This window comes from Xiphias gladius, chromosome 2 (genome assembly GCF_016859285.1).
Source record: "Xiphias gladius isolate SHS-SW01 ecotype Sanya breed wild chromosome 2, ASM1685928v1, whole genome shotgun sequence".
Taxonomy (NCBI): Eukaryota; Metazoa; Chordata; class Actinopteri; order Istiophoriformes; family Xiphiidae; genus Xiphias; species Xiphias gladius.
The window spans coordinates 2,998,847-3,014,054 of NC_053401.1; the positions used below are offsets into that span (position 1 = coordinate 2,998,847).

General features: G+C 40.9%; 1 protein-coding gene across 7 annotated transcripts in view; it reads left to right on the top strand.

Moving 5' to 3' along the window:
- The window catches only part of abcc9 (ATP-binding cassette, sub-family C (CFTR/MRP), member 9), a 59,174-nt gene that overhangs the window by 26,993 nt on the left and 16,973 nt on the right, over positions 1-15,208 (top strand). For all 7 annotated transcript variants that reach the window (XM_040148134.1, XM_040148143.1, XM_040148173.1 and 4 more), the window contains 13 exons: positions 350-455; positions 6,976-7,077; positions 7,256-7,340; positions 7,467-7,547; positions 9,617-9,754; positions 10,200-10,325; positions 10,444-10,543; positions 10,905-10,978; positions 11,618-11,827; positions 12,855-13,009; positions 13,403-13,472; positions 13,690-13,847; positions 14,094-14,186. In XM_040148134.1, coding sequence (XP_040004068.1) covers positions 350-455; positions 6,976-7,077; positions 7,256-7,340; positions 7,467-7,547; positions 9,617-9,754; positions 10,200-10,325; positions 10,444-10,543; positions 10,905-10,978; positions 11,618-11,827; positions 12,855-13,009; positions 13,403-13,472; positions 13,690-13,847; positions 14,094-14,186 — 1,498 coding nt within the window. The remainder of the gene's footprint in view (positions 1-349; positions 456-6,975; positions 7,078-7,255; positions 7,341-7,466; positions 7,548-9,616; positions 9,755-10,199; positions 10,326-10,443; positions 10,544-10,904; positions 10,979-11,617; positions 11,828-12,854; positions 13,010-13,402; positions 13,473-13,689; positions 13,848-14,093; positions 14,187-15,208) is intronic.

Below are 15,208 nucleotides of genomic sequence, written 5' to 3' on the forward strand. Positions count from 1 at the left end.
AGGGCTCTGTTTGAGCTCAGCTCATGTGTGGGAAGTGGAAGAAGGATTTAAGTTTCTTCACTTGCATTTTTTTATTAATCAGAGAGATGAAGGCTTGTATTGTTGTGTTGCGGGGTTACTCGGCCTTGTCTGACCCGTGACCCCCACTTTTGGGTCTGAGAATTCTCACGACCTCGTCTGCATTCCTCAAGTTGTCATGTGAATTTGAGTATGACACGGCTGCGTTTTTCCCTCTTTTGCGAAAGCATGGACAGAAGTATTTACAAATGACGATAGAATTGCAACTGAGAACAAAATAAAACTTCACTAGAAATGGAACTAACCCTCTCGAGCTTCTCTGTTTGTTCAGGTGAGCTGACTATGATTGTGGGCCAGGTGGGTTGTGGGAAATCTTCCCTGCTGCTGGCAATGCTTGGCGAGATGCAAACCATCGACGGAAGAGTCTACTGGAGCAAGTAAGACAATATGGCGGCACTGCACAGACAGTATCACACATCGTGGTCATTTGGGGCCCAAAACAGGTTGTAAGCCTACTGATGATATTGGAAGAAACAGCAGATTTTCACTCCAAGGTAATTTTGAATTTTACCTCGCGAGATTAGGAAATAAAAGGTCGTGATTATACATGGTAGGCCCGTCTGTGAGGTTTTAGTGACCTATATTCATTTAAATTTCTAAGGTTTTTAGAAACAGTCAAAGAAAATGTCTCTACCAAGGTATCGACAGGTCCCTGCAAACTAAAATATTGTTTTTCCGGTTGTAAATAAAAACGGAATGATACAACAACATAACAGCATGCAAATCGTTTTAGTTTTTACTTTTGTGTGTTCAAAGATACACTTAATTTCATGCATTACACATCCGATTACATTCAGTAAATCCTTTCTGTATTTTGGATTGATCGGTAGATAGAGGGCGTGGCTTGGAAATAACTGTGTATGTTGTGATGTTACTTAGATGTAAATTAATTTTATCCTGCTCATGCACAGAATGAAAGACGCAGGGTTGAGAAATACCGACAAGAATCATCTAACCATTACCGTCAAGTGTCCAGGAACCGTTTTCCAGTATGATTTAATTTTCTGCTCTTATAATAAAATTAAATCCTAGGGTTATTGAATCAATTAAATTCCTCTGAAAAAGGTTTTCATTTGTGAAATGGATGGATGGGAAATTCAGTAAAGGTCATACTTCTTGCCATTTTAAAGGATTATGTTCTCACTCGATTAACCTTAACTGCCGTTCAATAGCTAAGATGTGGAGATATTGAATTATACCAAAGAGGCTTTTATTATGAAATTACCATGACGGTGTCGGTGTCAGCCTCGGTGTTTGTCTGTTTCTATTGCGACAGACGAATTTAACAGATTTACTCTCAAATCACCTACAGTCATCGATTCAATGCTCTGGAAAACATTGACTCAGCAGCGCGGAGAAGCTATGACAATATTCTCACAGTGACTCAGCCTGAGTGCAATGAGCCTTCGAAAAGGCCTGCTACTATCACTTCTGATTGCATTTTGTTGCCTCAATAGACATTTTTATTTAGCCTCAAATCGAATCAGGATACAATAATATCTATATTATTAAATTTGACTTATTAGTAGGCATTTAATTCCCCATAACTCTGACTTGTGCTCAAGGAAAAACCAATTGTAATTGTTATTAGAAGTCACTAGCAGCTCTACCTAATCCTCTCACATCACTGATATGTAAGTTGCAACTGTGACCGTCATAGGTGCCTCCCTTCAGAACCGTTTTACCACCTTTTTTAAAAAAGACAAAACTTCAATACGTGGTGGTTTTCACTGGATCTCACGCTAATGAAACATCAGACCTCTTACGATAACAATGAAGCATCTAAACCGACATCTGCTGCAGCGTTTTAATGATGATTATTATAAAAACAACCTTTGGTTATTTGCATAGCCCTGGTTCTCTGTCAGGGGATTGAGATGAGTCTGTCGAGCTACTCAATGTCCTGCTTTCGCAGGGGGCACGAGGGACATATAACACAGTGAGACACCCAAACTTGTAGGTTACCCGCTAACCCTTCGACATGTGAGCATCGCAAGTGGGGTGACTCAATATGGGACGCACACCCGCCCCCATTGTTACAGGAAGTTACCAGTGTATTATACTGCTGATGATTACTACTGTGTCAGAAAACAACAGTAGCAAGTCCTAGATGCCGGTCGCACAGTTTTAGGGCATTTCAGGGATCTGTAAGGAGGAAAAAACATTGGTTTTGACGCACACTAAAGAGATCTGTCGATGCTTCCATTAGCCACTACGTCCTACTCTAATATTTTGTCAATGATAGTGTTAGCCAGCTTGTTAGCAGAGTGTGTAACTTACTTTTGAATTTGAGGTTTAACCATTTATCTCTCAAGAATTTGTGAGGATCATGAATGCCTGAGAACCGAACGGAATATTCCCCGGATCGGGAACTCGGCGCTGTAAGGGGTAATATTTATCTGCGCTTTAGAAACCTCTGGGCTAAGAAATGTTTTGCTTTCTTTCTGTGCGTCCAGCTTCGGTTGCATTTTCATTTTACGAGAAGTCTGGAATTCGTGCCAACCTTTCTGTTTGTTCATTTCTTAAAAAAAAAGAAACCCAACTTTGTTTGTAGACTGAACATGCAGATCAGCATCAGGGCTGCACACTAACCTTTGCTGTGTGTGTGCGCATATCTGTGCCTCTGTTCACATGACAGCATCTGTGTGTGTGTGTGTGTGTGTGTGTCTGGTTTCTGTTTCTTTAATTCCTGCCTTCTTGCCATATCAGGCTGCCTGATTGTGAGATGGTCCACGAGGGCAACATAAGGTACTTTCTCTCCGGTCTCCTATTTGTAAAACGTAATCATTTACACAGTTCACCCTGTTGTAAACATTCACATTTATGTTTTAGCATTTTACCCGACTCATCTCATCCAGAGTTGTTTATATCAAGCTTAATTACCTTAAAATGCCAATGGTGAAGTACAAAATTAAAGCTCGAGAGAGATCTGTAAGTTTCGGAAGCTGATGTCCGCGAGTTCACCTGCGGTTCTCTACAGCTACTGTCGAACTAAATGCATCAAGCAAAACGATGAAACGTCCTCAAAACCTCAGCTTGGAGAAACATTGAAACTCATTCGCCGCGTTCACCAGTGACGCTTCTGACCTGTTTAGGCCTCCGTAGTCAGGGACACGGCCAGAAGTTTACACGAGTCCGGGCACAGCGACCTATCGGTCAGCGTCGCCACTACGTGACAACCTCAACATCTACAGTACGTCATATATCATTCATATCATCTCATATATTATCCATAATAAGACCGTGGGCAAACACAGTGTCGAAGGACAGGTCATAGAAGTCATCCAGAGTTACAAAAGCAGCTTCTTTTATAATTTGTAGCGTGTTTTCATTTTAAAGAGCTTTCGGACGACTGAGGAGGTGAAGGTATTTGGTATTTACCAAGAGAAAAGGAAGAACAGAGGAAAATAAGAAAACAAAACATAATTTTGTGTAACAGATTTTGTGTAACACCAAAATTGTGTTATGTTGTGTTCAGCCATTTCATGGCTTTGGCAAAAAAAACCAAAACGCAACAAAACAAACCAAAACAAAACAAACAAACAGGGTACTTGTTAGCCTCAGGACTCTTACAGTAACCTGTTATTTTATTTTGGTGACTATATTTGTAGAAAATGTAGATCTACTTTACTTTGAAAGACAGTCATTTTAATACTGTTTATAACTCCTTATTGGCTAAAGCTTGACTTCTCCAAAACTTTTCAGCCAACTTTTGTCCACTTTCGATCTAAATGCATAATTTGTTACCTACAAATCACCAGATCAGTGCTTATTAGGACCCTTCAGGCAGCTGAAAAGAGAGGTCTGAGAGCTGTTTACGCAAAAAGACCTACTGAATATACATAATCCTTTAACCCAGGCACATCGCCATTACACACACACACAAACACACACCCTCGGGCTCATAAGATCTGGACATCATTGTCGAAGAAGCCACGAAACCTAATTATCGTAGACAGACAATGACGGCATCACTCACGTGGCTCTTCTTCTCCGGGTGGGAAGGTTCATTTGATTAGCAGTTGGCAGGCTAACATCATGTCTTCATTGTCTGGGGTCTGGCATGAAAACATTTCTGTCTCTTCCATTTTTTTTTTTCTTTGTTTCTTTCTCTGTCTGTCTTCTGCCCTCTCTTCTTTTTTTTTTTTCTGTTTCCATGCTCCCTGTGTCTCTTTAAACAGGAAAGAACTTTGTTGTTGCTCGTATCTCTCGCTCTCTCTCTCTCTCTCTCTCTCTCTCTCTCTCTCTCTCTCTCTCTCTCTCCGCTGCCCTCTCGTCTTTTATTACATATTTCACGAACGCAAATATACACACAGCTGAATGCAGCGGACTCCCTCTAACACACTGACGTGATTTTGACAGTTGGTCAGAGGCAGAGGAGTCTGACGAAGACATCAGGAGGTAGACGTTCTTCCCCTCGTTCGCCTTTTTCTTCCTTTTGCTCTCATTTTTTTTTTTTAACTCCATCTTTCATATTGACGCCACCTCCCTCAGAAGAAAGTACTGTTCCACGCTGCACTCAAAGGGGATTTCGTGCAGTTACTCAGGCTGTGTTGTTCATGAACACATACACCTCACCTGCATCTGTTTCTGTTTATTGTTTTTGTTTCGATGTATTTTTCACAGTGCAGTTTACTGCATTGTTATACCACAGTGATGTTTTTCTTGTTTTTTTTTTTAAGTGTACATAGTGATGTTTTGCCCTCCAATCAATTTTATTTGGGCTATATGATAATAATACAAAATATAAATGTCATATCAAACCTTTTATATTTCAACTCTCAGCTCAAAATGCAAAAATTACAGCACAAAAAGGAAAAGAGCAGGCAATTTAAACAGCAACTTTTTTAGAGTTTTTAGTTCATACAGTATACTTGTGTGTCTGTTTATCTATGGATCTTGTAAACACTTGCACATACCCCGAAGCTGCAGAGCTCAACTAGTCTTCTAGTGTTGGTCAGTGAGAAGCTGCGCAGCTGGAGCCGTTATTGGTATTTTTCCTCGGTCACGTGACCCGGACAGTTCTCCAACCTGCTGGGTCCAGACGTCTCCCAGTCAGAAAAAAAAAATCTTTCTGCCAAAGCAGCGTCACGTTGACGCGTATGTGTTCAGAAACAACTGCATCGGCCTTCAGAGTGTACTTGACCTTCTGCTCACCTCGTTGCTCCCTCTCCATTTGAGACGATCATTGTTTTTTTGATCCTGGAGTGGTTTGTGCTGTTAATGCTGGGAGTCGTTGCTCCAACTGAGACAAACAAACAAAGAAACTCAAACACGCTCTGCTAATACAGATTTAAAAAATATATATATATTTATACACTCTCAGTATCTATATTGAGATTTGTAGGTTATCGGTTTGTTTCTTTACTCATTTGTGATCCTCACATAAGTGTTTTTCATTCTTTGCGGCCTCAGTAAATTTGGACTGGGGGCCCAAATATATACATAAATCATATATGCAGCTATTTCTATACAATAGTAAATACACTCAGAGAATGTCTTTTTAGCCATGTCTAAATTTCTCCTCTGTGTTTGACTATGTGACAGTACAGTTCCAGAAATGAGTTTTCATTGTATTCTATTGCATCTACGTGCACAAATTTGTATCACAATATACTGTATGCTTGTAATAATTAGCTCAAATGTGCAACAGTCCTTTTAATGATAATGTCAACAGGCTGTTATTACATGTCTCAACTAAGCGACACAGGATCAGACAAGAAATTCTGGATAAAACAGCAGTGTCATCAAGTATGTTCCAACTGAATACAAACGGTTATGGACAAGTTTAACATAGTAAAATACCGTCAGCGACAAAATCTTCCAAACTGTCTTAAACTATTTGTTTTTGAGGGATGGGAAAAAAAAACCTCAACAGGGCTGTTCTCAGATCAGACTCCCAGCAGAGTGCCTCAGCTGCTGCTGTTGTCCTCACTGGTGTAATTAATTTGTGTGTGTTGCATTAGCTGGTGGTGGTAGTGTTGGTGTTGTCGGTCATCTTCAGCTCATCATTAACCCCATCCATGATCCATATTCATCTCTCACATCTGACAAAATCTTTTTCAAGTTGCGGTGGAGTTTGACAGCGTTCGAAACATAATCCTCCCCCTCCTCCACCTTTTTATTTTTGACGTTTGGGTGCCGCATTCATAAAGCTGATTGGAACAGGAGGACTGATCTGATGTTAGCTTTTACTCCTAAACCGTTCTTTTGGCACAGTTTTCTTCAAAGATAATAATGCAAGAGGTGTAAGTGGTAGCCGCCAGCAGAAACTGCTGTTGAATTAGTAAAAGGTCAAGTCTGACTCCTGAAATATTCATGTATGTATGGGATGTATGTGTTTTGTGGAAACGCTGAAAGATAAAAAAGACGTGATGAGAAAGTATTAACTTGTGTTGAACCGCGTAAAGAACAGACAGATACAGCACATAAAAACGTGTTAAAAATAATATAGACCGCTGGCGACAACATTTGTGAGGTGGTGGAAAGTTTTTAGTCTAGAAAATACAAATCTCTGCTTTTGACTGTAAAATCTCATTCAGATTTGCCTTTTTGATGTGTTTTCCAATTGTCTTTTTCATCATCAGTTGTTTCCTAGAAACAGTTCTTGTCATTGTAAAAATGAATATTAAAAAAAACGCCTCCTTCACACAAAATGAGATGTGTGTTTCAAAATCAAAGGTTCATTCACAAATTCGGCTGTTTTTAGCTGTAGCCGCAGTGAAATCTGTCACAGTAAAGGAGGCATATTGATTAAATGAACTACCTTGGTCTGTAACGGTCATGAAACTGACCAGTGATAGTAAATCAGTGCTCCTGCTCATTAGCTTTATGAGTTACAGGACTTATAGTTCTTACTTTGCATCTGCTTGCCTCTGTTTTCCATGATGCATCCAGCAAGAACAGACACTCCGTGGCCTACGCTGCCCAGAAGTCCTGGCTGCTCAACGCCACAGTGGAGGACAACATCACCTTTGGCAGCCCTTTCAGTAAACAGAGGTAAAAAAAAAATAAATTAAAAAAAAAAAACCCCGTTTGGCATTAGTGCTACGTGATGTTCGTCTTGGTGATGAAGAACCAGCATGCAAACGACAAGATGTTTTCAGTAGGAAGACACTGAGATCTTTTCTGACCTCAGGTTTGTCAGTGATGGTGGTGGCGATTTTGTGTCTCTAAGGTACAAAGAAGTGATTGATGCTTGCTCTCTGCAGCCAGACATTGACCTGTTGCCTTTTGGAGACCAGACTGAGATTGGAGAGAGGGTATGTGTGTTTAATCTATTGCTAAAAATAGAAAGAACCTTTGTGATCCTTCATTGACATTTTTTACTTGTGTTTGGTACTGCATCTGTGTTTTTCTGTCTCTCACTACGCATGGTGGTGGTTCAGGGCATCAACCTGAGTGGGGGTCAGAGACAGCGAATCTGTGTGGCCAGAGCTCTCTACCAGAACACCAACATCGTCTTCCTGGTGGGCTACACTTCCTTCTCTCTGATGCATTCGCAACAGCTCACGTTCTGTGTGTGTTTTTATACTGCGGGCAGTTTTCTGATTTCTGTCATCCGTCAGTTAATTTCTGAACAGTTTTTAATGCACCGCAGTTTTGTTGCATTAGATAAATGTCCTCTGGAAAGCAACACCCTCTTCTTCACCGGATTAGTCTCAGGCACATCCTCACCCTACATTTCCTTATGCCTGATCGCGTCACGCAGTGCTGTACGATACAACATGAAGTGCACGTTGGCCGTTGGGATGAGGAGGGGTCTGTCTCGTACTCGGTTCTCTCTGCGCTGTGCTGTCATGTGTTTATCTTTCAGAGTAGCTGCATAATTTCCTGTTGCCATCACAAAGTTTGAAGTGGTTATGAAGCATACATTCCACATTAAAAGCTGCCAGAGGCATTCTTTTATACAATCATCACACTTTGTAATGTCTAGAGTGGTTTAAAAAAAAAAAAAAAAAAAAGTGTCATTAGTTAAACTGCAATGTACAATAAGGATGGAATGTTTTCTTTAATTAACATTATTTCACTGTGAAAGTGCAGCTGCTCGTGCTTTTTCCACGTGCGATCTAAGGACTGGAACACGTACGTCATGTCCAGTCATCGTGAAATACATAAAATAATCATAACACAATCTCCATTGACGTGCTATAGAAAAAACACACCGTAGCACCCACCCAGTAAGACGGACATCAATGGAACAAAAAACAGATTTATAACATTTGGCAGACAAGTGTTATCCAGAGGAACTGACTGTAGTGTTCACGAAAAAGTCAACATCATCGGATAACATGAATATAAACAACAGCAGTGTAGAACGAGTAATACAGAGACACGGAGATTATTTTTTACTTACTTGGTACACAGGGTGCACTTGGTACTGTAGCTCTGCTTGCAAACTTAACGTATTGCAAACCTACTCTCCAGAGATTTTCCGTGGTTCAAAAATATTTATCCACCATGTTTTCTGTGTAGTTAATGTAGACAGTAACAAACCCCCCCCCCTTGCTTTACGAAATTTCCCAGATAAAGATCCAGGGACTAAAAAATGTGCAGGTTTTTTTTATCTAATACACCAGTCACTAAGACTTGTTGGTGTGCAAAAAATCTATTCTAGGGTCTGCAGATTGGCTTCCATTCCAGGTTGACCGAATGTGACGAGTAATGAGTATAACAATTATATGTACTATAATTAGAATGAAGAAACTTCCCTAGAAAATATACCAAATTTCTGACTTCACTGTCAGGAATACACATGACAAAATTATGTGATATTCCAGGAATTCATTTAGGATCCAACATGACTAACAATTTTTTTCCATTAAACATTTATCTAGTTCAGCTGGAAGTTTCTATCCCAGCTGAGTCCAAAAATATGTATAATTTACTTTGAATCAAAACTGGGATGATAACATTTACATTTACTCATTCGGCAGGCGCTTCTATTCAAAGCAGCTTACAAGTGAGGGACGGCACCAAAGCGTCAGTACAGGTAGGAGACCTGGAAGTAAGTGCTAAGGGCCGGACCTGTTCAAAAAGACAAACGTGCAAGCAGAGCGGGCAAAGAAGTTAGGGTGTATGAGGTGTTGGTTAGAGCGGGTGCTCTAGGGAAGAGATGGGTCCTCAAGAGATCCTTGACGATAGAGAGGAACGCCCCTGGACTGAGGAAATTTGAAACCACAGACGAGAAACAGTCGTTTCTCATGTTGTATAGAGCAAAGCGGCACCACCGGGAGGCCGACGCAACTTGGTCGGAGAGGGATAGCTGCTCGTCAAACATGACACCCAGGTTTCTCACGACGTTGGTTGGGGTGAGAGGCGATTTTGATGTTGATAGTGCGATGGAGAGATTGATTGGCGGGGATGACTGGACAACTGAGAGAAGTACAATATTGTAGACTGACTTAAAAAAAAAAAAAAGGTCTGGTAGCCACGAGTCCCCTGTTTTTCTTACAGGATGACTTGTTCCAATCCCCCTAAGAAAGAGCCGCCGGATTTCGCGCTTTCTTTACATCCTTGTCTCTCTCGTCTCTCGCAGGACGATCCATTCTCAGCGTTGGACATCCACCTCAGCGATCACCTGATGCAGGAAGGAATCCTCAAGTTTCTGCAGGATGATAAACGGACTGTAGTCCTGGTCACCCACAAACTGCAGTACCTCATTCATGCAGACTGGGTAAGAACCTCAAACTGACGATGCTTTTCGGATTAATCGGAAGAACGGGACCCTCACAATCTGTGAATGATATATCTCATAGGTCTGTAAAAAAAAAAAAAAAGCTTTAGTTTGTTTCTTCACAAAGAACATTGCTCTGGCAGCTTGAGTCAGTTAATTTCAGATTCGGTGTTGACAAGTTTTAAAAGCAAATAAACCATCAACACATCCATAGAAACTTCTCAATCCAAACTCCAAAAGATCGATTCAATCCAAACATTCGAAAGATAGATCTTGGGTTTAGCTTAGGTTTGAACTGATTACTATGATATTCAATACTATGATTTTATTTTCTACCTTTCTGACACACAAGTGGTGCTTTAGCATCCCGTTCACGACTGTGATCTATCACGTTATTTTAGTGTTTACTGCGTGTTTGTTTTTTGTGGGCGTGTGTCCTGTCCAGATCATAGCAATGAAGGACGGCTCTATCCTGAGGGAGGGAACCCTGAAAGACATTCAGACTCATGATGTTGAGCTTTATGATCACTGGAAAACCCTGATGAACAGACAAGACCAGGAGCTGGAGAAGGTGATGTGACATGGTTTCACCTTAGGACATAAATAGCTGGTGACTGTGGACAACCAGTCTGTTACCCACATTTCTAATGTAATGTTTCTCTTCTGAACCATCGTGTCTCTGTTTCTAGGACATACAGCAGGACAGCCAAACAACGCTAGAGAGGAAAACACTGAGGAGAGCTTTCTACTCCAGAGAGGCCAAGAACCAAATAGATGATGAGGATGAAGGTAGTAGATTTATTTTCAGTCTCCTACAGTTCTCTTTAAATTTTGTCTCCTATTGTCAGTGTTTCCTTGTCAAATGCGAAAAACATGACCACACATAATCACACCCAACTAAAAAGATGGACTTGGAAAAAAAAGTTTCCAGGAGGAAACACTTTTCCAGTTTTACATGTCCTATACTTCCATCCATTACCAAGAAACGAATCTCTGTGGCGGTAATGTCGCTTCAACACTCTCAGCTGCCTTTGCTGTACTATTTTATCAAACCGTGTTTTGGTAGTTGATGAAAAGTTGAACCGGGAAAGTTTCTGTAGCGTTGTTCGCCTGAATGACTTTGCTGTTAATCTGATTTTCATCTCATCAGAGGAAGAAGAGGAGGAGGAAGATGATGACAACATGTCCACGACCACCAACAGACGATCAAAAATCCCGTGGAAGGTAGCCCACATCTTTTTGGCACACAATATGACACACAATAATAACAAATAACATCAATATTTTGGACTGTTTCCTGCGGGCAGACTTGTTCTGAAAATAATAATTCATTTCTTTGCACTAAAGTGCAATTTGCTGTCATCAAGGAAAGAGCTAACCTTGCTGGTCAGTTGCACAAGTTTGGTCTTTGAGTAGCAAGACTAATAATAGCTACTGTTGCCTCTTGCCTTTTCAGTGGAATGATATTACTTTACATAACCCAGAAAGCTGGTGCTTTGGTTCTTTGCCCAAAACAAGGAAACACAAATTATGAAGCCAAAGCTGCGTCTTGAATTTGCTTGGTTTTGTCTGAACAACAGTGAAAATTCACAAATATAAAAAAGAAATTGAAAAAGGCAAGCAAATCTTTATATTTGAGGAGGTAAAACTTTGTTTTTTACATTTTTATTTCGTGTAATAATCAGAATTTGGCTTATCCGTTGGTTGATTTTTTTGTATAATTAATTAAGTAATCAATCATTGTCGTGTTGGCAGTGACATCTACGTACAGAACAGCTCGGCCTCTAAAAATATTCTGTAAAAGTAAAACTGAGGTCTTCCATCCATCCATCCATCCATCCATCTACTGCTCCTTTATCTCAGGTCTGCTGGTGTTACCTGTCCTCTGGTGGTTTCTTCATGGTCTTCCTCATGGTGTCCTCTAAACTCCTCAAACACTCTGTCATTGTTGCCATTGACTACTGGTTGGCCTTCTGGACGTCTTCCAAAACCAATCAAAATGCGTCCGCTGGAGCCGTGTCCAACGCAACCGGCCAGGCTGACAGTATGAGCAAGAACGCCACACAGCCTGGGGTACGGTATGGCCCCCCCCCCATGGGGTTTTTATAACATGTGTTTTCTGAAGGCTGATTCCCATATGCGAGATTAAAAATACGAGGGAACAAGACGTACGCGGTGGGGTTTTTCCCTGCAGTCGTAGTATTATACGTCGGACATCCACGTGAGTGTTAGGGGTTCACCAAATACCACTGACATAAATTAATCACATACCAGAGACAGGGCTATCCCGGAAGGGGTTTGGGTTTTACCACATACTCCACAAAAGGAAAATATAGGGACAAACATCTAATCCAGGCTGAAATCAATGCTTAAATCACGTTGCCAGACTAGTCTGGCGATAGCCCGATAGGGTTATTTAATATTCTGTATCCCTGTTGTAGATAATAGAAACCTTCCCCCTTGTTATATTTATGCAAAATTTTCACGGGGTGTGTTTCACATACTGTGCCTGCTCTCGCCAACCCCCATCGGCTCTAAACACGCAAGATTGATTTCTACTACTCCCCCAAAACACTACGGGGTTGCATTATGTTCCGTATACTATCAAATTAAAAGGATACCGTACAGAGAATTTGTCTACATTTGGTACAATCCTTATGTTGAAATGTGGAAAAATAATAAAGAAAATGAAATGAAGTAAAATTTGAATGTGATAACGTGAAAATACACCAAGTTAAATATTACAGCTACTGTATAAAACTGTATTTATGTAACACTGTGTGAGCAGCGTGTCAGTACTGTGGTAGCGCAGCGAGGGCACAAGTTTTTTCATCACGTGAAAATGCACTTGTGGCAGTTTAAATGCACATGAGAGTAAATTCCTTGAATCCTCGAAAAACACAAATTAAATGAGAAGTGATACAAACAAGAAATGAGAAATTCAGCTGTATTTTAAATGTTAAAATGTAGAAAAAGGCAATTATTTGAGAAGCAGGAAGTAATTATCTAGTTTTTATTACTACTAATAATATATGCAGTAGCTCTGCATTTCTGAAATGTTGCTATTGGTTTTACATTGTGTGTGTGTGTGTGTCCACAGCAAGGCTCGTACCACCTGCCAGTGTTTATTATCCTGTGTGCAGCTGGAATCACCTTATGCCTCATCACCTCTCTCACCGTGGAGTTTCTGGGTCTTACTGCGGCCACCAACCTGCACCACAACCTGCTCAACAAGATCATCCACGCTCCCATCAGGTACACCAGCGCGCACGGAACGTGGCAGGTTCGGCAGCAGAAGCAGCTGCAAGCTCAGTATTGATCTGCTGCTTGGATCCCAAATGCTGATCCGCTGTTTCCTGTGAGCGATTTCCGCCGTGCTCGTCCCTCGTCTCTGTGCCTGCCGAGCTTTGTCTCTCTGTAGGTTTTTTCTGCTTTAGGAACTAACTACAGCGAGCTAAGTGCAACAAAATCTCCATCAGTGTGATCTCTCTCTCTCTCTCTGACTGTCTCCCCTCCTTTATTTATTTATTTTTTTTGGCTCAGAAAGTTTGCTGAGTAACCTTTTGTTTAAATGTCTGAGCTGGAAGAATCATCCCAAATGTTTGCTTTTGGCATTACAGTATTTGATGCAGGTACCTCTTCCCTCAGGTTCTTCGACATAACCCCCCTGGGGCAGATCCTCAACAGATTCTCAGCCGATACTAACATCATTGACCAGGTAAATAGGTGAATGAAAGATCGCTTACATGACAAGGTATAGAGGCTCTATGAATAACCCACGTTATTGTCTAATTATAGTTTTTTCTTTTCAATATTTTGCAAACATTTGCTAGGGTGCAGTTGTGTTATAGTTGTGTTGTGGTACTGTTATCTGTGAACGAAAAGGAAGAAACGCAAACATGACGCTCTCTTTCGTCGTTGCCTCTGCCCTGTAGCACATTCCTCCTACACTGGAGTCTTTGACAAGATCCACATTGCTCTGCTTGTCAGCCATCGGGGTCATATCCTCCATCACTCCTTTTTTTCTGATCGCCTTGGTCCCCCTGGCCATCGCCTTCTACTTCATCCAGAAGTACTTCCGGGTGGCCTCCAAGTGAGTCCACGGTGCAGTTTTTTATGTGGTTTTCGTATATAAACAAATCGAGGGATTTGGTTAGATGCAGTGAACAGTGTCATCTTTGCTGCAGGAACAGGAAACTTTTTTGTATTTACAGTACGGGCAAATTAAAACTGGGTAAAAATCCGTTTAAACCCACCAGAAAATCAGTGTATTTTTCCTCCTGTATGAACCAAAAATAATGAAGGAATTGGATATAATCTCTCTCCCTCTCCCTCTCAGGGACCTCCAGGACCTCGATGACTCCACACAGCTTCCTCTGCTCTGCCACTTCTCTGAGACCGCCGAAGGTCTCACCACAATAAGAGCGTTCAGGTACAACTAGGGATGAGTGTTGTTAGGATTTTATTGAAACTACTACTCTTATTGATGTGCCTTATTGGTGCAGTACTTAATCAATACTCTTACTGATTCTCTTACATTACTAAAAAATAAAAAACAGAAATATTTTTAAAAAAAATGAATTTCAAACGGGATTAGAATGTATTTTTTTCTTTTTAATATTACCAAATATTGTTTTGAGAACACCAATAGCGATGTTTACGACGGCAAAGTCACCCTATAAATTCACAGTATCTGTCTGGAAACAAGTTTACAATCCATCCAAAAATAAACAACACTGAGCGACGTTGAGAAAGAGTGAAGAACGTAGTATTCAGTCACTGTCACTCCTTCATCCTCTCTTCCCTTCCCTCTTGCTGCCGATGTGGACTCACCGTTGGGGAAGGGTACAGCTGGTAGAGGGAGGAGGGCCCCCTGGAAAGTCGGCCAGAAAGTCCACAAGAACTCGCTCATTTTTAAGATATGTGGAAAATTCGGCCAAACAGTTTCATTCATTTCATTTCCTTTTATTTTTTTTATTTCAGCGTTCTCGTAGCTATTTCCTGTTAGTCTAACAAGCATGCTATGGCTATGATGCATACCAGCAGTGAATGGGAGACAAACAGTTTATGCTTGTTGATCGGGGGTTTTGATAAATTACTCTTATCGGCTTTTGACTCGAGGGTGTTTTTTTGGGGGTTTTTTTGGTTTTGTTTTTGTTTTTTGCACCTAGAGTAACAAGCATAGTTGTTGTTAACTCAAGTGATACACCCATCTCTTTATACAGTGTGACTGTATGAAGAGATCTGTGTAGCCAAAACACAGCTATGAACTGCCTCCATTTATCGCAGGGTTGGGGGGTTCAATCCCTGGCTTCCCCTGTCCGCATCTCGCTGTCTGTGTGCAAGGCACTGAACCACAGTTGCTCCCGAGGCACGTTGCAAAGCACTTTGCATGAGCGCAGTCCATAATAAAAACAATAATAATACGTTTTATGTATATTTCTAAGTGTTAGC